This window comes from Nicotiana tomentosiformis, chromosome 4 (assembly GCF_000390325.3).
Source record: "Nicotiana tomentosiformis chromosome 4, ASM39032v3, whole genome shotgun sequence".
In the NCBI taxonomy this organism is placed as follows: domain Eukaryota; kingdom Viridiplantae; phylum Streptophyta; class Magnoliopsida; order Solanales; family Solanaceae; genus Nicotiana; species Nicotiana tomentosiformis.
The window spans coordinates 134,436,403-134,458,242 of record NC_090815.1 but is presented as its reverse complement, the minus strand read 5'-3'; the positions used below and the strand labels follow the sequence as shown (position 1 = coordinate 134,458,242).

Genomic DNA, 21,840 nt, shown 5'->3' with positions numbered 1-21,840 from the left:
ATAAAGTTTCCACCATCCATGGAACTTGGGGCTGAAAAAACAAGAACTCCAGCTAACCCTTATTACAGAGGCTGTAGTCCTTTAACTCGTTGCCGCGGCAATCTGGATCGATGACCACGGCAAAAGCCCGTAAAAACGTCGGATTTAAGTTATATACACTGAATGTGTAAAGATTATTTACACTATCAGTATAATTTAATATGTTACAACATATATTACTTACCATTTATTAGTATGGTTTCTGAATAAGCAAATTAGTAGCAATTGTATATGAAATAAACATGAGCAACAAATCATTTTATCTGGTTGTAATGATATGGCAGCAATTGAATATGAAATAAACATGAGATATTGGTCCTTATTAATACATAGACTTTTCTTTTACCATTATCTTAATTTATTTGCAAAATCCTAGTTAAGACATAACATTAATCGTCCTTCCTGATAAAACTGTATTTGCAATATATCGATTCTGGATCTTCTTACCCGTTTTACTCATCTATATGAAAATAACTGAACAAGCTCATTCAAGCATGACAATATGACAAGACTTTGTTTAGAGACAGGGTATCAAAACATATGGTCACACTTGGACATGTTTATATAGAAAATAAATCAAAATTCTTGTACAATGTACTCCAAATTTTGAAAGAAAAACTTTCTGATATGAGTTGGAGCCTTTACTACAAGATCAAATACTCCCTAATACCTTTACTCTGGTTATCGAAAATCAACAAAGGCATAATATTTCTCTTTAATTTATCATTCAGAAAAAGAGAGATCTTTCTTTCACTTCCTAAAGGAAATGAACTCACCACTAAGAGCAAAATGTTCCAGCGGTAGTAGCCAATAAGTGCAAGGTATGAAGTTTCAAATGCAACATCGATAAGACTACTCCTCCAACCTTTGAATTGCCAACTATGGCCCAATATAACATCAGCAGTCAGCGCTCCTAAGATTCCACAGTCCAGCTGTACTTCATAAGCTATCTAAACTTGGCGGCCTTTCACACAGCACGAGTAGCGAATCCCCTATCAACCATCTTCTCCACCAATTCTTCGTGCTTCCTTAGTTGCCCCGACTTCCTTAGTTGTTTTAGAACCATGTCATAAACCGACTCACTTGGTCTCAAGCACTTGTCCTCGATCATCTCTTTAAAATATTTGTAAGCATTATTCCAATGTCCCATCCCACAATACATAGAAATCAGAATCTTGAAAGTGTTCACATTAGGCTCCACTTCATTCTCATCCATTTCCTTCCAAAGCTTGATAACCATGTCAGTAGATTTCGAGTCAGCAAACATCTTCATCAATATATTGTACGTCACTGTATTAGGCATACACTTCAACTCCTTCATCTTTGCATACAATCGATGAGCAGCATTCACATCACGAGCCTTAGCAATGCACCTAAAAATAGGGTTAAATGTAGAAGCATTTGCTTCACACCCTTTCTTAACCATAACGTTAACCACCTTAAGAGCTTCATCACGATTCTCATCCTTACAATGAGCATCAATCAAGAAATTATACGTGATAACATCAGGGGAACACGATAGCCTCTTCATCTGATTATAAACCTGGAGCACCTTCTCCGTCCTCCCTGCCTTCACATGGACGCGCATAAGGTTATTAAATGTAATCGCATTAGGTTGACAACCCGAATCAATCATCTCTGAGAAAACATCGTAGGCTCGAGTAATTTGCCCGCCCCTACACAATGCATCAATCACAATACTATAAGTATACACATTAGGCTGCACCCCTGCCTCCTTCATTTCGCGAAAAACCCTCTCTGCCTCGGATATATTGCCCGCCCGACACCAACCATGAACCAAGCTAGTGTACAAAACAACATCAGTCTCAAATTTATCCTTCAAACTATCAAAAAAAGATTGTGCTTCTAACGCCCTTCTTTTCTTGCACAATATCCCTATAACAATAGAAAACGCATTCCTATCGGGCTTACAATCATAATCCTCCATTCGATTAAATGTATGAACAGCTTCAGAAGCAAGCCCGGCCCGAACATAACGACGAATCAAAATCGAAAAAGTTTCAATAGGAATTTTCAGATTTTTCAGTTTCATTAAATCTATCAAATGCCAAGCAACATCAAATTGGCGTACCTTGCCGGAAAGGTCGATCATTTCGTTGTAAGGCTCAGGGTTTAGGAAATATCCACGCGCGTCACGAGCTGCAGCCCAGTTGAAGAAAGCTAGAGCCTGTGAAAATGGGATGCCGTGGCGAACCGACCCGCATTTTTCAATGACCCGGTTTACGACCCGCGGAGAAATGGGGCGGTTATCGAAGGTTGTAGAAAAGTCGAAGGAGAGAGTAGGGAACGTGACGTTAGGGTTTAAGGTGGGGGTGGGTGCAGGGTTTTTGCGGTGATGGTCTTTGATTAAAGAATGAATCTTTTCAGCTATTTCAGCTTCTTCTGTTGATAATAGCTCAGTTGGACAAGTGGGTTCGCCGTTTTCGATGGCGCCGCCGTCGACGTCGATGTCGGCGGCGGCGAGCTCTGAGGTTGAAGCAGAGGTGTAAGGTTTGAATTTGCTCTGAGAAGAGAATGGACTGAGGAAATTGCGAGAGATATTCAAACGTAACATGGATTTTGTGACCGCCATAGCTTCCACTTTGCTGATGGATTCAGCTGTGCACAATGATTTGGTGCTTACTGTTATTAACCTCTTTTTATGGGTCTTTTTTTTTCTCTCTTTTTTTCTTATTGTTGCTTTTTGTAACCCTAAGTTTATTTTAAATTAATCAAATGCAATATCGTGTACGATTTAATATTATATATACCTTTTCTTAATTAGCCTCATTTTTATGTGAAATTATAGCTAGTAGGAGTGTTTATGGTTCGATTTTTCCCTAAAAAAAAATCAAACCAAGTAAGTTAATTTTTCAAATATTAGAACCAAATTAAATTAATTAAGTCAATTTTTTATCGATTCGATTTATGTCGGTTTTTCGGTTTTTTATTAATTTTTTTCTTAAATATAGAGACATACACTACCAAACACATATTTCAGCGACTACATTTTCAATGTAAACTATCAAATCAATTGTCCTTTGAGAAATCTATCATTTAAAAGATATATTGATGATAATTGAATCAAATAGTGATGAATAATTTAAGGACTCAATTAAAAATAGATTATTTTTAACATAAAATAGATTCTTATATTTATCAAAAGAAAACTATCAATCAAACTAGAATGTAAAGGCAAAGAACTATACTAAAAGTGAAAACGATTAATATGTAAAGTTTAGAAACTTTGTACAAAAATATACATATATATATATAGGTGTAATAATAAATTTGAAATAGCTACTTCTATAGTCGGTTTGGTTCGTGTTTTTTCGGTTATTTTTTATTAAAACCAAAACCAAACCAAATTTGATCGGTTTTTAAAATTCAAAACTAAAACCAAACCAAACCAAAAAGTATCATTTTTTTTTGTCGGTTTGGTTTGGTTTTCGATTTGGTTCGATTTTTTGGATTTTTATGAAGCCCTAATCACTGGTAAGGAAGTCAAATGAGATATTTCTTTGATCGCTATATGTTCAAATATATTTCTAATATTTTGATTATTAATTATTGTAGCTTATAATTGGTATTCATATCGACAAAAATTGTAGTAGAGTGGTAAGTATTTCTTCATCTTTAACCAGATGTCTTAGGTTCGAGCCTATATGGAGCGCTTCACCCCAAATGTGGGACTTAACGGCGCCAATCCAGAGTCGGGCCCCAATGAGGATATGAGACACCCGTTGAAAGACAAAATAAATAAATAATTGATATTCATATTTTATAATATTCAAATATATAAAGTTTATGTAAAAAAAACTTGAAGTATTTGTGTTCAAACTCAATAGAAGAAGTAGATATTTGACTTTCGTACTTTGCACTAACTGCTGTTTTAAAAAAAAAAAATTGATTCCGAGTTCTATTCAATTAAGGAAAGTTCCAATTTCGATAACGAGAAAATATGAAAGGATTAAGGATACAAGAAATTTGAGAGGTGGGAATTTTATCTATCTTCAAAAAATATCAAAAAGTGAATAGGAATAGAACCCACTCTAAGGAGTTTGAAAGTTTCTTGAAAAGTGGATTGAGGTGCTTTTCCAAAAGAAAAATGAAAATTTTCACAAAGCCCTTTTAAGTTTTGTGAAAAATTTATTTAAAAAAACTTCCCAATAATTGTCAAACTAGGAAATATTTTGACTGTACGTACAATGCCTTTCAAAGTTTATCTTAAGCCTACTAAAGTTGGAATACTTCAAGATCGTCCCAATCCATGTAGATGATTAAGTAGGCTTTGGGGGCATATCCAATTATGAGATCACTTAGGTTTGCTAGTTATTGTTTATAAAATATGCATTTGAGTTTTAATCCTCTTAAATTTACATTGCATCAATTGTTTGATAAAGGAATTTTGATTATCTTTTACGAAGAAAGATGTCTAGCAATGAACCATTGAAGCTAACATCATTGAAGGATTTGCAGCCACCTAATTTATCACGATCTAAATTGTTAACACAACGTTATGTGAAGATCAAAGAATCAAGGTTTAGTAATGGCGTTAGAGTATATTGGGAGTTGCAAAAACCTAAACATGAAGAAGAAGAAGACAATAACTCAATGGATAAGGTTCCATGTGAAGGGTTCTTCGAGTTTATTAATGAAAACATCGTTCAATGTCTGAAACGTTGGGTCGATGGTATTTTTGGTCCCGTCCTTGGTTTGTCCAAACATGATGATTCTTATTGTTATGAATTTGTTGATGGATCGCATTGAATTACATGTAAATATTTTAAAGCTCTAATGAAATCTCTTATGTAAATATTTAGTGAAGAGATTGATTTGTCCAATTATTTTGACTTCTCAAAGTTTTTGTGGTTGGTGGTAGGGGTGTACAAATCGAACCGAAAAATCAAACCAAATCGATTAAAAAATCTGATTAGGTTTGGTTTGGTATTGAATAAAAAAATCCGAACCAAACCGACATATAAATATATAATTTTTTTTATATACTCTTAAAATTTTATATTGAATTTTCTTTAAAAAGTATCTAGGAATATTTGGGATTCTCTTTGCGGGATATAATATTTAATAATATATGAAGTGTTCCATATTTATTAACCTTAAATAATGGGTTGTATGATCAATTTCTCATCAAGTGTTACTGAAATGCGTCAATCTCTTTGTTCTTCCATATTCATATCATATGTTAAGATCTATTAAATTCTTATATCTTTTTCGAATGTGAAGTGATTGTTATTATCTAGGTATCATATTGATTTTTATGTTTAATTACTAAATTTGGTTAACCTTGAAAGTGTACATCAACAAAACATTATCGTCACACGACTAAAAAAATAACTATTATGTGTTACTAAGAAAATTCTCCCATAAGAATATTTTAATAGATGATATGTTTGTCAATTTTTTATATTTTTACTAAACATATATTTACTTATCAAAAATTTAACAAAGTAAGATAATAATATTTAAGTAACAAAAAATCCGAAAAAACCGACAAAATCGAACCAATCCAAACCGATATAGTTGGTTTAGTTTAGTTTTGATAATAACTGAACTAACTCGGTTCATGTACACCCCTAGTTGGTGGGGTTGGGTTTGGTAATATTATCAAGCCAGGTTTAGAATTTTCTTACAAAATATTTTGCACTTAGCGAATTTAGGAAATTAGAAAGATGATAAGTCAATGGGAATTAAACTAACATCTAACTTACTATTTCAATTTTCAACCATACATGAAATACTTATGCCTTAATAATTAAGGTGTTGGTAAGGTCTTCTTTCAAAAAATACTTATTCACACCTTATGTTAAATTAAATCAAACCATTTAACTATAGTAATCACAAATTAAAGCAATAGTATAGTATAATCTATAATTAAATAATGAAAAGCTATACGAAAGTCGAAACACACATTTCAAATTTAATGGACACGTGGCGCTAATAAAAACCCACTCTTTTACCCGACCCATCAATGGCTTCCCCTTCTGATCTTTAATTTTTTGTTTTTCTTAATCTCAAATCTCTGTCTTGAAAAAGAAAAAAAAACAATAAGCTCACTCTCAAAATCCCGAGCACCTTCTGTTTGACAAAAGGATTCCTCCATTTCAACCACCAGATTCTCTATACCTCAAACGGAGGAGATTGAGAGATTGAGGTTTCCGTTCAATTTTCCGGTCGCAGTTCAGAGCTCCGGTGTCAAGTAGAAACCCCCTTATTCAATACTGTAGCAGGTTCCTATTAAAGGTAGATCTCAATTCTTACTTGTTCTTATTTCGATGCTGGGTTAAATTTTAAGCCACGTGTCCAACACGAGGCGCTCATTTGAACTAATTAGAATTAGTTTCTAATGAATTACATCCTTGTCAATAAGGGCAAGGGCAAATATTAAATTTGCTAACTTTGAGTTGATTTAATCTTGGAACCTAATTGTTCATAATATGATTAAGTAGCCAGTAGGCTGTAGATTTTGTTGCTCATTTTTCTGTTTTGGATATAGCACGAAACTAGTGTTGGCAATTTATGAAATGTCGAGTTTTATTTGTATAATTGTATACCTTGTTATGCTAATACATTGTTCAGTTCAACACAGATGTCGAACACATTTTTTTGTTATTCACTTATTTCTGTTCAGCTATACGCCAAACTGGATTATACCAATTCAACTGTTTGAAAAGATGCCAGGGAATAATAAATTGCTTTATTATGCGTTACTCTATTGTAATTTTCTTTTTCTTTTAAAGTTTGACTAAAGTTTTGTTTTTGTTTTTTTGCCACCAATTTTCTCTGTTCTGTGGTGTTTGGTGTTATAATTGCTCCGAAACCTACATTTAGCTCTTTTGAATCTTGAACTTTGAACAAACTGAATGGAACAGGCAAAATGGATCTCATTTCACAGATTCTTCTGTAATTTTTCCATTCTCCCAGCTGGAGCTCTTTCCCTACATGGCCAAATGAAAAAAGAGAAATGATTTCTCTTGGTTTCGCTATTCTTTAATCCTATTTCTTATGTTTCACTGAAAGGGTTAATTTCCTTTTTATTTTATGATTCTATGATTGGAGTTGATTTTATAAGATTCATGCCAGCATATGATTGTGGTTACAGCTACTTAAGGTCATAGGTCTTGAGAGTCCATTGGAGCTTTTCCATCACGTATTACCTCGCATAGCACGAGAGATGCACCATATGATTGTCCGTTTGCATCGGGCTGCCCTTTAGTAACGTAGCAAAAAAGAAAAAATGCTAATTATGCAGCTTGTCTCAGCAATACATCTGACATATGTGGTTCTGTCTTTAATTCTCTTGTAGTTGTTGTGTTTCATAGCTTTTCTTAAGAAAAACAAGATTGTTCCAACTGTACGGACGTCGGTCACGTTCTTAAGAAAAGTGAGATTTACCTAGATGATTTCTTTCACTTCACTTTATTCTATTGGCTTTTTATCTTGCGAAATATATGCCATTTTGATAAAATATACATGCTCTAAAGTCTTGCTCATCTGGCCCTACCAGCCAAGTCACCGAGGTGAAAGATGGCTGCTAATGTCCAAAAATTCCAAACACTAGCAATCTCTATGAATCACTGTTTTGAGTCAAGATGGCTCTTGCATCATTATCGCCTCTTGCACCATGGTCCAGATACTGTGGAGGAACTATTGGATAGACACGTTGTAAAAAAGGAGAAGAGCCTTGATGATGACGAGAATGAGCTCCTAACTAGACAGCGACTCACTAGTTCTCGCCGCGAGGCTCTAAGTCTGTACCGAGACATCCTCCGCGGCACCCGCTTCTTCATGTGGCCCAACTCTCAAGGCATTCTTTGGCGGGATGTTCTCAGAGAAAATGCTCGAAAGGAGTTTGAAGCGGCCCGATTCGAAAGAGATCCAGAAGTCATCACCAGATTGCTTATTGGAGGTCATGATGCTGTGCAAGCTGCTTTGGATAAGCTTGTCGAGAAACAAAAGCAAGAAATTGAAAAGCAACGTGGCAATTCAAATACTCCTTGATATCTGGTTAGTGGGATTCCTTTTTTCCCCTATAAAACTCTCATCAAATAGCATATCTTTTTAACATATTATCTACATTACCACATAGTGGATGACTATGTTACTCGGACTCTTCAAAAATATTGTTGGGTGCTTGTCGGATCCTCCAAATTTAGTGTATTTTTGGAGGATCCGACACGGGTACGGGATCACTTTTGGAGAGTCCGAGTAACATAGGTGGACGACATTAGCTTCACTTTCCTTTGTGTTGAATATTGTAACATTGAATTGAAAAGCAACGTGGCAATTCAAATACTCCTTGATACTGTAGTTAGTATGATTTTGTTTTCTATAACACCCTCATCAAATTGCAAATTTTTCAACATATTATCTACATTACCACAGTGTGGACGCTATTAGCTTCACTTTCCTTTTAGTGTTGAGTATTATTACATTGGTTTTTGAGGTAAGTTTGTTATTATAACTGATTGGGTGATTGTGGGACCTGCAGGGGAAGTCAAGTTGGATTGTAGATTGGTTGACTCTTGGGTTCATGCTCACAATCCTTAAAACACAAATCGAAATTTTGTTGATTAGGACTCCAATCATTAAAATAAAGTTGATATTGCAGGAAGTTACAATTAGTAGAACTTCACTACATTGGTCTATAAATGCATAACCAAAAACACTAATAAATTTGCGCCCTTTTGAAAGATTGATGGGTGATTACAAAAATCATTCAGCAAAAGTAGAAACAGAAAATAAAAGGAAGGACAGATGGGCTTTGAAGTAGAGAGATGGTGACAGTATTTTGCTCCAGTATGATGGATTTGTCTGAGTGATGGCAATTTGCAGCTGTCCTTGATGGTTGGGATTGGCTGTATGATCATATCATATTTTAAATCATAAATTTGGAAGTTGGGATCTGTTGTCATTATCGTTAGAAATGTTCTACTGATGAAAGTATGTCTTCTTTGCAATCAAGCTTAATAGCAATATGCATTAGTACATTTAGCAGGCTAAAATGTCAATTAGGGTGATAGTCGTCGAAAAACAAAAGCTTTATTTTTCGAGTAAATCACTTCCTTCCTTTAGATTTAAACATAGCCCATGAGATGGAGATTTAGATTGGTTGACTCTTGGGTTCATGCTCACAATCCTTAAAACACAAATCGAAATTTTGTTGATTAGGACTCCAATCATTAAAATAAAGTTGATATTGCAGGAAGTTACAATTAGTAGAACTTCACTACATTGGTCTATAAATGCATAACCAAAAACACTAATAAATTTGCGCCCTTTTGAAAGATTGATGGGTGATTACAAAAATCATTCAGCAAAAGTAGAAACAGAAAATAAAAGGAAGGACAGATGGGCTTTGAAGTAGAGAGATGGTGACAGTATTTTGCTCCAGTATGATGGATTTGTCTGAGTGATGGCAATTTGCAGCTGTCCTTGATGGTTGGGATTGGCTGTATGATCATATCATATTTTAAATCATAAATTTGGAAGTTGGGATCTGTTGTCATTATCGTTAGAAATGTTCTACTGATGAAAGTATGTCTTCTTTGCAATCAAGCTTAATAGCAATATGCATTAGTACATTTAGCAGGCTAAAATGTCAATTAGGGTGATAGTCGTCGAAAAACAAAAGCTTTATTTTTCGAGTAAATCACTTCCTTCCTTTAGATTTAAACATAGCCCATGAGATGGAGAACTAGAATGGAATGTCAAGCATGGGCGTCAAGATTATATTGAGGTGCTGACTAATGCTTTCATCCAAATTTCAATTATGTGATCTGTTTGCATTTCGTTTTTCTCGTTTTAATAATCTAAGTAGTATGATTGCACTTCTGAACTTTGTTGCTAATCGCAGTTTCAAATCTTTCTCTTCCTGGATACCTGAACTTCGTATTGCTGCTTTATCATTCTCCTGAAGAAAGATACTTGTCCTTGTTATATGGCTTGTGCAGTAAATGAATTTTTCATTGTCAAACATTCAAGGTCACCCCCCCCCCAAATCCATATGAATTGGTCCAAATAAGTAAAAAATTGGTTATTGCTGACAAATGAAAATTTAGCCCCTTGATAAATGTGGGGTGGGCACTGCAAAATTGTTACTGTTTATAGCTTTTTTTGGCGTTAGTTTAACAATCAATATGTAGTGGTTGGCTGAGTTACTTCACAATCCTGGACTCCTGGTGTATTCAAGTTAACTGTCGGATATAATGCTTTCTCCCATTCGGCTTCTTTTCTCCTTTGTTGAATGACATCTGACTGTGCTAATTGCAGGTGTTAGGCAATGTATGTACATTGTACAGTGATAGTTCAACAACATTAGCAAGTAAAGCTGGAGGGAGATTATGCAATACAATGTAATCTTATTAAGTTTGATTACTCTTTTCGCCTTCAATGTACTTTTACTTTCCTTGAATGAGAAACTCTTGAAGAATTTTGTAACTTGGTTGGATGGAGGGATTTGACCTTTTATGTTTAATATTCATAAGCTTAGAGTCTCACAGTTTTTACAATCCTAACAATAATTACTACCCCTTAATCAAACATCTACTTTGGTAAATGGAATGTTCATCTATTTCATTGACAAAGACTATAAGAGCCAGTCTCGTTTTGTAAGAAGGAAAATAAAACCGACAGAATATATATATATATATATATATATAATGAAAGAAAGAACGGAAAAGGTCCAAATATGCCCTTATACTATACGAAATTGAGCACATTTGTCATTCGTTAATACTTTAGCTCAAATATGCTCTTACCGTCACATAGTTGGTATGCCTTTAGAGTTACACAGTTGGCTCATATATGCCTTTTTCGAAACGGAATCCATCCAAACTAATTAGCTCTTTCGTTAATTGTATTACAAACACTATTTCCTTTTTATTAATACTTTTTTTCTTTACCTTTCTCTTTTCTTTCATCTTTTTTCTTTTCTTCTCTTTTTTTTTCCTTTTTCTTTCTCCCTTATCCGATTTCCTCCATTATTGATGTCTTCTCCATTTTCATCACCAATTTCACTTGACAAAACTCATAAATTTCAATTACTAAGAAAATTCTCCCATAAGAATATTTTTATAGATCATATGTTTTTCAATTTTTTAATTTTTACTGAACATATATTTAGTTCTAAAACATTTAACAAAGTAAGTTTGAAATAATATTTATGTAACAAAAAATCCGAAAATCCAACAAAACCGAACAATCCAAACCGATATAATTGGTTTGGTTTGATAAAAAATCGAATCAACCCGTTCCACGTACACCCCTAATTTACATATATAGTTAATAGAAAATGTCTGAAAAAAGACTAACAACTCAAATTTATAACACTACAACTTGAACTCTAGACTTTTAATCATTAAATTATCTTTCTGGAAATAATTTAAATATTTTGGTCTTTTGAGTATTGTTAAAGGTTGAGATGTTTTTATTATTTTAAATTTTAAACCATAATTTTTGAAATAATTTCATTTTATTTATTTAGAGGGCCAGTGAAATTAAAACTTGATTACTTTATGGGAGAATTTTCTTAGTAATTGGAATTTATGAGTTTTTTCAAGTGAAATTGGTGATGAAAATGGAGAAGATATCAGCAATGGAGGAAATCGGATAAGAGAGAAAGAAAAAGAAAAAAAAAAGAGAAGAAAAGAAAAGAGAAAGGTAAAGAAAAAAAAGTAATAATAAAAATGAAATAGTATTTGTAATACACTTTAATACAATTAAAGAAAGAGTTAATTAGTTTGAGTGAATTCCGTTTCGAAAAGACTTATATGGGCCAACTGTGTAATTCGGCATATATGGACCAACTATGCGACGGTAAGAACATAATTGAGCTAAAATATTAACGAAGGACAAATGTGTTAAATTTCGTATAACATAAGCATATATTTGGACCATTGACCAAGAAAGAATAAAGCAAACAAAAAGAAAAGAGAACTAGATTCAGCGTGCTCCATTTCGAAAACCTGGGGCTATTCCTCCCTCCCTTTGAAGTTTGAAGTCGAAATACCAACACCGCCCAATCTTAGAAAAACAACAATAAGGACTAATATGTCATTTCAAGTATACCGTTATTTTTAGTTTTTCTCCACTTCCCACCCACCTTCCTCCAGCATAATCTAAAATTAGTATAAATACAAATACCTCTTTCAATTCACCGTTTAATAAGACTTTTACGTTTCCGTCCGACGAAGTATTACCGGAAAATCAGCTTCGATTGTAGCAAAATATTTCAATTTTGTTAAGCAGTGCTAAATTAACTAATCAATCTAGGGTTTTTGAAACGGTATCGGTGAAGCAATGGCAAAGGGGAGGCTAAATCGGCATCAAGGAAAGAGATCATCAACGGTAGTTTTAGTACTTTCGATGCTCTTAATGCTTACAGTTGTGCTTCTAATGCTTCTCGCTCTCGGCATTTTCAATCTTCCGGTTGGTTCCGATGATGAGCCGTCCTCTGCTCACGATCACATCAAGTTCAAGCGCCTCTCTTTAGATATGTACGTATCTTTTAACTGTTGCTGCCGATCAATTTTGATTTAGCCATGAAAAAAAACAGAAGTATAAAGACAACATAAGGATTTAAATTATATGCACCGTAAAGTTTTTTTTTTGCATGTCAATGAATTTTAACTTGTGACAGTGGATTAGTTACCATTTTTATCATATTACTAATTAATATTTATCTAGATATTTACTTATAATTACCTAATAAGTTACCTGATTATATAAATATTTTTAACACTGTCATTGCATAGAAATTAAACTCAAATAAGGATTTAAGTATGTGAAGGAAATTTAACATGTGATAGTGGGTTAGTTACCATTTTTACCACATTACCAATTAATGCTTATCAAGAGATTTACTTGTAATAACACCTAGTAAGTTACCTGATTGTGTAAATGTTTTTAATACCGTTAGTGCATAGAACTTAAACTCATGAAATATATGATGAACAAAATGGAGTATGTTTTTACTGTTGGAGTGTATTTCTGAAAAGAGATTTATTTTGCAGAGGGGAAGGCGATGGACTGGGGGAAAGAGGGGATCAATGGACGGAGATTCTATCTTGGGAGCCCCGTGCTTTTGTTTACCACAATTTCTTGGTGAGGCTCTCAGTTTTAGCATTTTTTTAATTGACCATAATCTTAGCTAGTTTTGGCTAGATTTTGTTCATTTAATTTATTCTTGTCTACTGAATCATTAGCTACGAGCAGAACACAGTGGATGCAAAGATCAATATAGGTGAGGCTAAGGCTTAGTTTTGTTGTTACATTACATTAGTTCTGGTGTTTGACCGGAGACTTGTATGCTCATGTAAGGTGAGAGTAAAAAGCCTCTAGTTTTCTAGAACCACTAATTTGCATTAAAGGTAAGTTATTTTGTTTTAGAATATAAATAAAGCACTATGGTTCCAGAGTATTCATATAATCGACCCAACTAATTGGAGGCTGTGAGGAAGTTGATTACTTGATTGATTGATTTTTATCAGTCTTCTACATATGCCTCTTTTCCTCTATATGTTTCCTATTTTCCTCAAAACAACCGGGGGGGGGGGGGGGGGAATGTGTTCGGCAGTGTTTCTGCCTATTTTCTCAATTTATATTTCACAAAGTTGCTCTTAGATTATTTGATTATAACGTGAATCATTCTTTTGCGATTCGCTAAGACATTGTTAAATGGACAAGTTTTATTTTGACCATGTGGTTTGCATTTCAACAGTCCAAGGAAGAATGTGAATACTTGATAAATCAAGCTAAACCTCACATGGTGAAGTCAACAGTTGTTGATAGCAAGACCGGTCAGAGTAAAGATAGCAGGTTTGTACTGCTAACTTCTTTACTTTCATTAACTGGCCAGTTAAGCCACAACGAGAAATTATGAGTTTTTTCTTCTTTTATTTATTTTTCTTTTGTAGCTTGGTCGAAGGACTATATTCTTCAGTTCTTAACAAATTAAAATTTCAACAGCTACTTACTTTTTTTCCACTACTAAAAAGTACACAAGTCAAAATTTTTGAATTTGTGTTAAATAGTGTCATTTGAAATAGGATGGATGGGGGAATATCCTTTTCTATTGAATCGATTTTCTAACAATATTATGTAACAGGGTTCGTACAAGTTCAGGAATGTTTTTGAGGAGGGGACGAGATAAAGTTATCAGAAATATTGAGAAGAGGATAGCAGATTATACATTCATTCCTGTAGGTACGAGGACTGGACTATATCCATGCAAAAATCATAGTGTATGAACTCTTTGTTGTCATTCTCATCCATAAGTTCTTGTTAGAAAATTATATATGGGAAACATACCCTGATAAAGTGCTTTTTTTGTTCTTTTATAAGACGCAGTGGTTGTATTCTTAAAACTTTTAAAAAGTAATTTACCTAAAACCATCATAAGTAGTTACCCTTGGCAGTTAAGTTTTTCAAAATTTTCAATTACTTTAATTTGAAGGTTTAGATAGTTAAGCTTACCTCAAGGGAGATTTAGGATATTAAGGTTCCATTTTATTCATATTAATTGTAGAACTTAGAATGTATAGTGTCCTGCTAGAGAAGTTTTAGGTTGTTCTTTTGCTTGCTCTTCGAAATATGATCTTACTAGTTTGGTTTTCCTCTTCAAAGCACAAAATAACACGAGATCTGTGATTTTATTCTTGTTTGTTAGAGTCACTAATGTTCATTTAAGGGAAAAGAAAATTGCTTCTATGCAGACGTGTATCCGTCCTTTGTTAGGGACATAATAATACTTTGCTCCCCTTGTGAATTTCCTGATTAGATAATCTTGTTTACAGAACATGGAGAAGGTCTACAAGTTTTACACTATGAAGTTGGACAGAAGTATGAGCCTCATTTTGACTACTTTCTTGATGAATTCAACACCAAAAATGGGGGTCAACGTATAGCTACTCTTCTCATGTATCTGTAAGATTTATAATTCCTCAAATAATTATGTAATAGATATGGTGGAAGTTCTGAATTTTTGCTAAGTTGTATGCATATTGAATATGCAGTGATTGATTGTTTTATTTATTTCTTCGGGGCATATGCAGATCAGATGTAGAAGAAGGGGGTGAGACTGTTTTCCCAGCAGCAAAAGGAAACTTCAGCTCCAGTCCTGGGTGGAACGAGCTGTCAGAATGTGCCAAAAGGGGCCTCTCCGTCAAACCAAAGATGGGTGATGCTTTGCTTTTCTGGAGCATGCGACCTGACGCTTCTTTAGATCCGTCAAGTTTGCATGGTACGTTGTTTTCTCCTTAATATCCCATTACTAACACCTTTTAAACTCTTTAATGTATATGTTTCCCTTTCCTTCCTTCCCCATGAGAACTCTTATAAGAAAAAGATGCAAGTTTACGTGTAGCAAACAAGTTAATTGGGTCAGTTTCTGCTTGTCTTGGCAGTGGTGTGGGACATTTCTCTAGTTATTTGGTAGAATATGTTAGTACTAATCCTGAGAACAAAATAATTGTTGAGACTATTTTATCCAGCAGTGTAGTAGTTTGTGTAACAGAGCTGGACATATTGGAAATTGCATACTGAAGTGATCGTGCTTCCTGTAGAATATCAAGATCCAACATCAATTTGTCACGTTGCTAAGGTTTTGGCCTTGAAGAATAAGTTATCGTATACAGTTAATATTTTCCTTGTTCATGATTATCATATTTTGTGATTTGTTTCTATAGAAACTTGTGTCAGTGCTTTGCGTTTTTTATTTGTTCCTTTAATTCTCAAAGGAGTCTACTGATTATGGAATGTATTATGGAAGTTAACTATTCCTTGAAGGGTAATTTATTTTGGTTTTCTAACAGCTTTTATCTGCGCAACTTAACAACTTTATTCCAGGTGGTTGCCCTGTGATTAAAGGGAACAAATGGTCGTCTACCAAGTGGATGCATGTCGGTGAATACAAGCTATAATTCTCTTTCAAAAAGGTATCTTCATGTTTTTGGAAATTTTTCTCATATATCAAGCTTTAGACTCCTGTCCACCAAAACTTTCTCTTGATATATGGTAAGTGTTGATTAGAACATGATATCGAGTATGTTGAAAAAATTATTATCCATATGAGCAAGTTGTTAATGTTCAAGACAGTCCTAATCGTCAACCTGTAGCACTTGTTATAAGTGATTCCTAGCACACACTCTAAGATTTCTGCCAATTCCTCCAAGGTAGCAAAGAAATCGGCTTGTGAGACAGTTCAGGACTCATGTTAGTGTCACAGTGCTTCAAATCTCAAGTGCTATGCATAAGGAATATCTGGAGAAAAAACATGGCTAAAGACCTTTAACTAGTTTCGGTGTAGTTAGATGACTACCATCTTTGTCTAGGCATTCAGCGAATAAATATTTAGATTTTGTATGAATCCTGGCTGTGTTAGGCCTTCCGGATTTGGATTGTAACATCCTAGCCCTAATTCTCCTTAACTTGGAAGCCTCGTTACATCACTTTCAACAAATGAAGGCAAGAGGTTCGAGTTTCAGAGGTTGGTCTATTCGGAGCTTTTTTCTAGAAAGAGTCAGCTCCTCATCTCGACTATTACCCAAATATATGACTTTCCTAGGATGAATATAATTTGTTCTATGTCCAAATGTAAGCAAAATTTAGCTGCCAAAGTTATCAATCCTTTCAGATTGAGCAGCTAGTTAACATTCGAGTAGCGAATGAAGTGAAAGAATCTGTACTTGCTATCTAACTCACTGTTTGGCAGAAGCATCAAAAGATTTTGAGCTGGTTACCATTTTCAAAGAATAACCATCTCATTCTTTGTTTGACACATCTCATCAGCGGCTACTTCTAGAAAGATTTGGTTAATGAAACCCGGAGGTGGAATTCCGATGTGCAATTAGTGGCTTCTTCAATTATATGGCCAGATGAAAATGTTGCCCCTTCTATTGCTCAGATGGTTGTTTAGCAAAAGCCTCCTATCATAATTAGTTAATCCTATGTATCCCTCTTTAGGTTTTAGCTTGTTACTCCTTTTCCAAAAGCATAAACTCGTTGCCCGTCAGCAATAATTTTGTGGAACCTGATGGATACATCTATTGGGATAATTCTTAGTGATGTCTCTTTATGCATGCTGATTATTATACATTTGATAATTTTACGGTGTGGTGATCCGTCACTTTGAACGGATCTGATTGCTAATACTCAGAATGGACATTGTATTCATGGTTGATGAAGTAATCAATGTTCTTCCAACTTAAATTTAGTCACGTCTGCTAGACTTCGCAAAGAGTGTTATAACAGAAAGGAACTTTTCTTCGTGGAATATGCGTTGTCTCTGTGGTTATGACATGTTTTCTTGCATTTCAGATTGCTTCTTCTAGGTGAGGTACAAGCAGTAATGGATCACAACCCTTTAAAAGTTGAAGAATGGTGGCTTACTTGGTCGTTCGCCTCTGATGAGATGTTTATAATGCCAGGCTTATACTACATATACGCGAGTCATTGGCTTGCCAGTTTTGAAGAATTATGCCTATTTATGGTTTCTTGTAAACGGGTAGTTAGGTGAGAATAGTTGGCGGCTAACTGTGTTAGAAAGGGAGATTTAGAGCTGGAATTATGTGATATGTTGTACGGTGCTAGCTTTTCTAGATTGTTTGATTTGTTACAGTGTCAATTCTTTTTTAAATATAAACATAACCTCTTTTGTCTTTTCTTAGTTCATCAAATCACTAGGGTTTACGAGTCCAACTTTGGTAAACAAAGTACTGTAATCAAAAAGTATAAAGACGTGCAGAGAACAATTTGCTTGTGGAATAATCGAAGCAGTTTGGAAACAATAAAACAAGACAGTAATTTTGAACAATATTGGTGTGACGAGACATGAACAATCCAGTAATTTAATTACAGAACAGCATGTGAAATGACCTTAAGCAAGAGATCCTGTAGGCTGGGTTCAAAATCCTCTCTTCTCCAGCTATAGCCAGAAAAAGAATAAACTCATGAAAGCTATATATTACATTATCAAAACTGTGGTTGAGCAGCCAGAACATTTGGTTGATTAACACCAAAGACAATTTGCTCTTTTATCTGGCGATGCTATCAAATTACTAAACCAGAAATAGTTAAGACTCATAAGACCTGAAAAGTAGATCAGTCATATCACATGTGTGAGTTATGAAGATTGGAATAGGAATGAGGATTTAAGTAATTTAGGTGAGTTACCTTCTCAGTGCTAATGGCACGAAGCTCGGTTAAAACCTCAGCAAAATCAGCAGGAGGCAACCGAGTGAAGTGTATATTCTCGCCTGTGTATGGATGCCTAAATCTGCAAATCGGACTCACGTGTAAGTAATGATAAACATATCACTATAGTTAGTACTCCTAAAAAGAGGCAACTTAATCAAAGCTTACCCAAGGGTTAAAGCATGGAGGCAAGGTCTTTCAATTCCAGAAATCAACTGTGAAAGATTCCCATGAGACCTTGGAGGTGTTTTAGGCTGGAGAAGCGAAAGGGCCATGTTCTTAGTACCTCCATACACCTCATCACCCAAAAGAGGTATACCTAGGTACTTTGCATGAGCACGTATCTGTTTCATAAAATTGATGTTGAGATTAACGGAGGGTATCCTGTAATAGAGAAATACTACTAGAAAATAATGCTGAAAGCAGAGGATGTACACATTATTTTCTGACTTTTTACAAGGAGCAGCATCTACAAGTTTTATTATCATAACAAAATTATTTTATTAAACAATGCAAAGAATATGCACATCAAGCACAAAGCTCAAACTACAAAGCTTCTATCTTTCTGAGGATATATCAGGTGAGACTAATATCACACTAGACATAGTGACATTGTAGAGTCAGAAGTTGGCTGCTTCGATAATGCTCCATAGCCTTTAGTTTGCTTTAGTACATCATACCTACAGATATGCCCCTTTAAAAAATACAACGCAATAATACCTCATACTTGCCAATTATATGTATCTTAAAGTGTGCAGGTATCAAGGAGTTGAAAAAACACCTATATAAAAAGAGATAAAAGAAGAAAATGGATAGGAAAAAAAATGCACTATATCAGGCTGGTAAAGCATGAAACTGGCGATGTTTTGGGCAGAGGAAAGACACTTTTCATGAGTAACTAAGAGTCCATATAATATTATACCTGGTGAGTGCGCCCAGTTTCTAACCTCCATTCAACCAATGCGGAGCCACCCCCAGCAAGTTTTTCAATTACTTTATACCTGAAAATAACTTGATTTACTTTTCGCTGAAACACCTCAAATCAGCGTGTATTTTGAAGAGAAGCAACTAGACCTTTTGCACAAAGAGTTCATACGTGTTTGGGGTGACTGTGTGCGGGGTGGTTGTGTTTTTTTTTTTTTGGGGGGGGGGGGGGGGGGGGTTAAATAGCTGTGCAACTTGGCTTCAAATAAATTTTTGGGAAATGGTAAGTATAACTTGGATTCAAATACTAATTGATACTTGATGAAGAAAACAAAGTATGAAAGAGTTTCCAGCACCTACTGGCAGCATTACGGGCTCTTCCACCTTTATGTGATCCAGGAATAGCAACCATACGTATGCGGTTATTTGAATCACGGCCAATTGGGATATCAATACGTCCTGAAACTGATGTAGGTACCCCACAAGTAATGCTGACATAGACTCTTTTTATGGTATGTTTCTTAAACTGCTCAGCTAGATTGGCAAGAGATTGCTCAGTCTGTAGGACATGAGAGATATTTAAAATAAGAAGATTAGTCTAGGAATATCAGCATAAACTTCTCAAAAGATAAGGGACATATCTAAACGAATTACCCATCTTCAGAGCCTGGAAGTAGGAATCACCTTTGCAACAACAAGCAAGCCGCTGGTTCCTTTGTCTAACCTATGCACGATTCCTGGACGAATAGATGGCTCATACATACGAGAAGCGTCAACACCATTAGGACTTTGATCGGCAGAAAACATGTTCAACTCATCACCAGAAGCATCCTCCACATCAGAAAGCACTTCTTCACCCGGAAATGAAATGGTGGGAAGACTGCAGTGATGAAGGATTCCACTTACAAGCGTTCCAGTAACATTTCCTGGCGCAGGATGGACTACCTATATTGAAGCAAAAATTCTATTGAGCTTTCTTAAGCTGTCAGTTCCAACATCCATAATACTTCAAGCAATCTATCTGAATCACCACTGGAGCTAAGGAAAAAAGAAAGAACGAGTAAGTTTATGTACACTAACATTCCTACTTTCCAGGCTAACAATGAAGTATCTAGACAATCAATGAACTGCAGCTGTAGAAATGGATAGAAAAATAAAACAGTCTCAAATCACTCAAATCCAACAGCACACCAGTAGAGCAGAATCAGCATTATCAAACTAGACACCAGAAAACAGAACTGTGGCAAGTGATTCCGCTCTTGTCCAGTCTTTGAATTATGTATCTGCCTGTGCATGCTAAATTTTATAATATTGATCCGAGATGAGCTAAACTGGAGCAATATGAAAATGATCTTAGCAATATGGTCAGTGAGTGATTCATATTGCCGGTTCCAACTAGATTGGGGATTGAGGTGTTGTTGTTTTTGTCTGAGCATACTAAATGGGCAAGTGAATGTTCTATCAAAGAAAAATGCATTACAAGAACCGAAAAAGAAACTTCAATGACAGTAGAAATTACCATGTGAGCAGGCTTGTTAACAACAAGCACATGATCATCTTCATACACTATATCCAATGGTATATCCTCTGGTTCAGCTCTTAAAGGCTTCAAATCAGCTATTGTACAATTAACCTTATCCCCACCTTTTACCGTATGTGAAACCTACAAAAGATCCAATCTTTACCCCCAAAAAAACAAGAAATAGAGCACAAAAACCGAACCCCCTATTCTTGTAAACAAAATTATACTGGAACCTTATCAGTGACACGACCATTGACAGAAACAAGGCCAGAGCGAATGCTGGATTGTACACGAGCTCTGCTAATACCGTCGATACGAGAACTGACCCAAGAATCAAGTCTCAGCTTTCCAGTTTTGATATCTACTGTTTCTTCGAGCTTGACGCCGGAGTAATTAGACTTCCGGCTTTGAATTTCATCCGGTGAGTCGTCGGAATCTGAGTCTCCGGGGAATTTGGAAAATGCTCTGATAATGAAGCTTGAAACCCTACTAAAAGAAAAGGGTTTTGGGTTTTGTGGGTGCACAAAGATTGATGTTGAGTTAAGTGCCAGCATCGCCAATATCCACAATTTTTGCTACTTGGTATATTAATGGGAAAAACGGAAGTTTTTCAGAACTAGAGATATGACGGCGAAGATATAGCTTTAAGATATTGATTTATGTAAAGTATTAATGATAATGAAACATATTAAAGTAGTAATTATTGTTACATTAAAATTTTAAATCAAAAAGCTAAATAAGTTTGAATTCTTGAAGTATATTGCTATACTAGTGTGTGCTGTATTAGCTAAGCAATAGGGATGAACATGTCTTATATGACATTCAATATTGCAAAAAATTGGAGTATCATTATAAGTTGTCCGCGAAATTGTAGTAGTTTAGTTGATTTGTTACATGACTTTCCACGTGGTGGGTGAGGGTTTGATTTCTAGTCTCGTAATCACTTCCTCATTTACTAGAATAATTATGAATTTCAAACTCGACTATAGTTATCTCCGTGTGATTTATAAGTCACAGGTTTGAGGCGTGAAACTATCAATTGATACTTATATCAGGGTAGACTGTATACATCACACCTCTTAAGACATATTTTTTATCCCGATCTCGCGTAAATACGGAATACTTCGTGAACCGCACTTTAAGCT

General features: G+C 35.0%; 4 protein-coding genes across 4 annotated transcripts; 2 read left to right on the top strand and 2 right to left on the bottom strand.

Moving 5' to 3' along the window:
- Positions 1-568: 568 nt before the first annotated feature.
- Positions 569-2,746, bottom strand: LOC104111938 (pentatricopeptide repeat-containing protein At1g20300, mitochondrial). Its single transcript, XM_009621756.4, has one exon. It carries the CDS (start codon positions 2,630-2,632, stop codon positions 1,007-1,009), a length of 1,626 nt encoding a protein of 541 aa, XP_009620051.1. The 5' UTR covers positions 2,633-2,746; the 3' UTR covers positions 569-1,006.
- A 3,318-nt stretch (positions 2,747-6,064) lies between these two features.
- LOC104111937 (uncharacterized) lies at positions 6,065-10,556 on the top strand. The gene is made up of 3 exons (XM_009621755.4): positions 6,065-6,300; positions 7,565-8,064; positions 10,330-10,556. The coding sequence occupies exon 2, from the start codon at positions 7,585-7,587 to the stop codon at positions 8,056-8,058; it is 474 nt and encodes a 157-aa protein (XP_009620050.1). The 5' UTR covers positions 6,065-6,300; positions 7,565-7,584; the 3' UTR covers positions 8,059-8,064; positions 10,330-10,556.
- Positions 10,557-12,169: 1,613 nt separating this feature from the next.
- LOC104111936 (probable prolyl 4-hydroxylase 3) lies at positions 12,170-17,715 on the top strand. The gene is made up of 8 exons (XM_009621754.4): positions 12,170-12,554; positions 13,071-13,161; positions 13,778-13,875; positions 14,165-14,262; positions 14,853-14,982; positions 15,111-15,298; positions 15,904-15,992; positions 17,374-17,715. Exons 1-7 carry the CDS (start codon positions 12,358-12,360, stop codon positions 15,975-15,977), a joined length of 876 nt encoding a protein of 291 aa, XP_009620049.1. The 5' UTR covers positions 12,170-12,357; the 3' UTR covers positions 15,978-15,992; positions 17,374-17,715.
- Positions 17,716-17,795: 80 nt separating this feature from the next.
- On the bottom strand, positions 17,796-21,359 carry LOC104111934 (RNA pseudouridine synthase 2, chloroplastic). Its single transcript, XM_009621753.4, has 8 exons — positions 20,929-21,359; positions 20,693-20,836; positions 19,858-20,118; positions 19,530-19,732; positions 19,172-19,250; positions 18,418-18,593; positions 18,229-18,331; positions 17,796-18,144 (listed from the first exon to the last, which is right to left on the bottom strand). The coding sequence occupies exons 1-8, from the start codon at positions 21,247-21,249 to the stop codon at positions 18,136-18,138; spliced, it is 1,296 nt and encodes a 431-aa protein (XP_009620048.1). The 5' UTR covers positions 21,250-21,359; the 3' UTR covers positions 17,796-18,135.
- Between the last annotated feature and the right edge of the window lie 481 nt (positions 21,360-21,840).

What these genes read in the sequence shown, in the direction of transcription:
- LOC104111938 (XM_009621756.4), bottom strand. Translation starts at nt 2,632, where the DNA reads ATGGCGGTCACAAAATCCATGTTACGTTTGAATATCTCTCGCAATTTC.
- LOC104111937 (XM_009621755.4), top strand. Translation starts at nt 7,585, where the DNA reads ATGGCTGCTAATGTCCAAAAATTCCAAACACTAGCAATCTCTATGAAT.
- LOC104111934 (XM_009621753.4), bottom strand. Translation starts at nt 21,249, where the DNA reads ATGCTGGCACTTAACTCAACATCAATCTTTGTGCACCCACAAAACCCA. An exon ending in TTAACAAGCCTGCTCACATG is followed by an intron (nt 20,119 to 20,692) that starts GTAATTTCTACT and finishes GCTTCAATATAG; the next exon opens with GTAGTCCATCCTGCGCCAGG. An exon ending in CTCCATGCTTTAACCCTTGG is followed by an intron (nt 18,332 to 18,417) that starts GTAAGCTTTGAT and finishes TCCGATTTGCAG; the next exon opens with ATTTAGGCATCCATACACAG.
- LOC104111936 (XM_009621754.4), top strand. Translation starts at nt 12,358, where the DNA reads ATGGCAAAGGGGAGGCTAAATCGGCATCAAGGAAAGAGATCATCAACG. An exon ending in GCTACTCTTCTCATGTATCT is followed by an intron (nt 14,983 to 15,110) that starts GTAAGATTTATA and finishes GGGCATATGCAG; the next exon opens with ATCAGATGTAGAAGAAGGGG. An exon ending in AGATCCGTCAAGTTTGCATG is followed by an intron (nt 15,299 to 15,903) that starts GTACGTTGTTTT and finishes ACTTTATTCCAG; the next exon opens with GTGGTTGCCCTGTGATTAAA.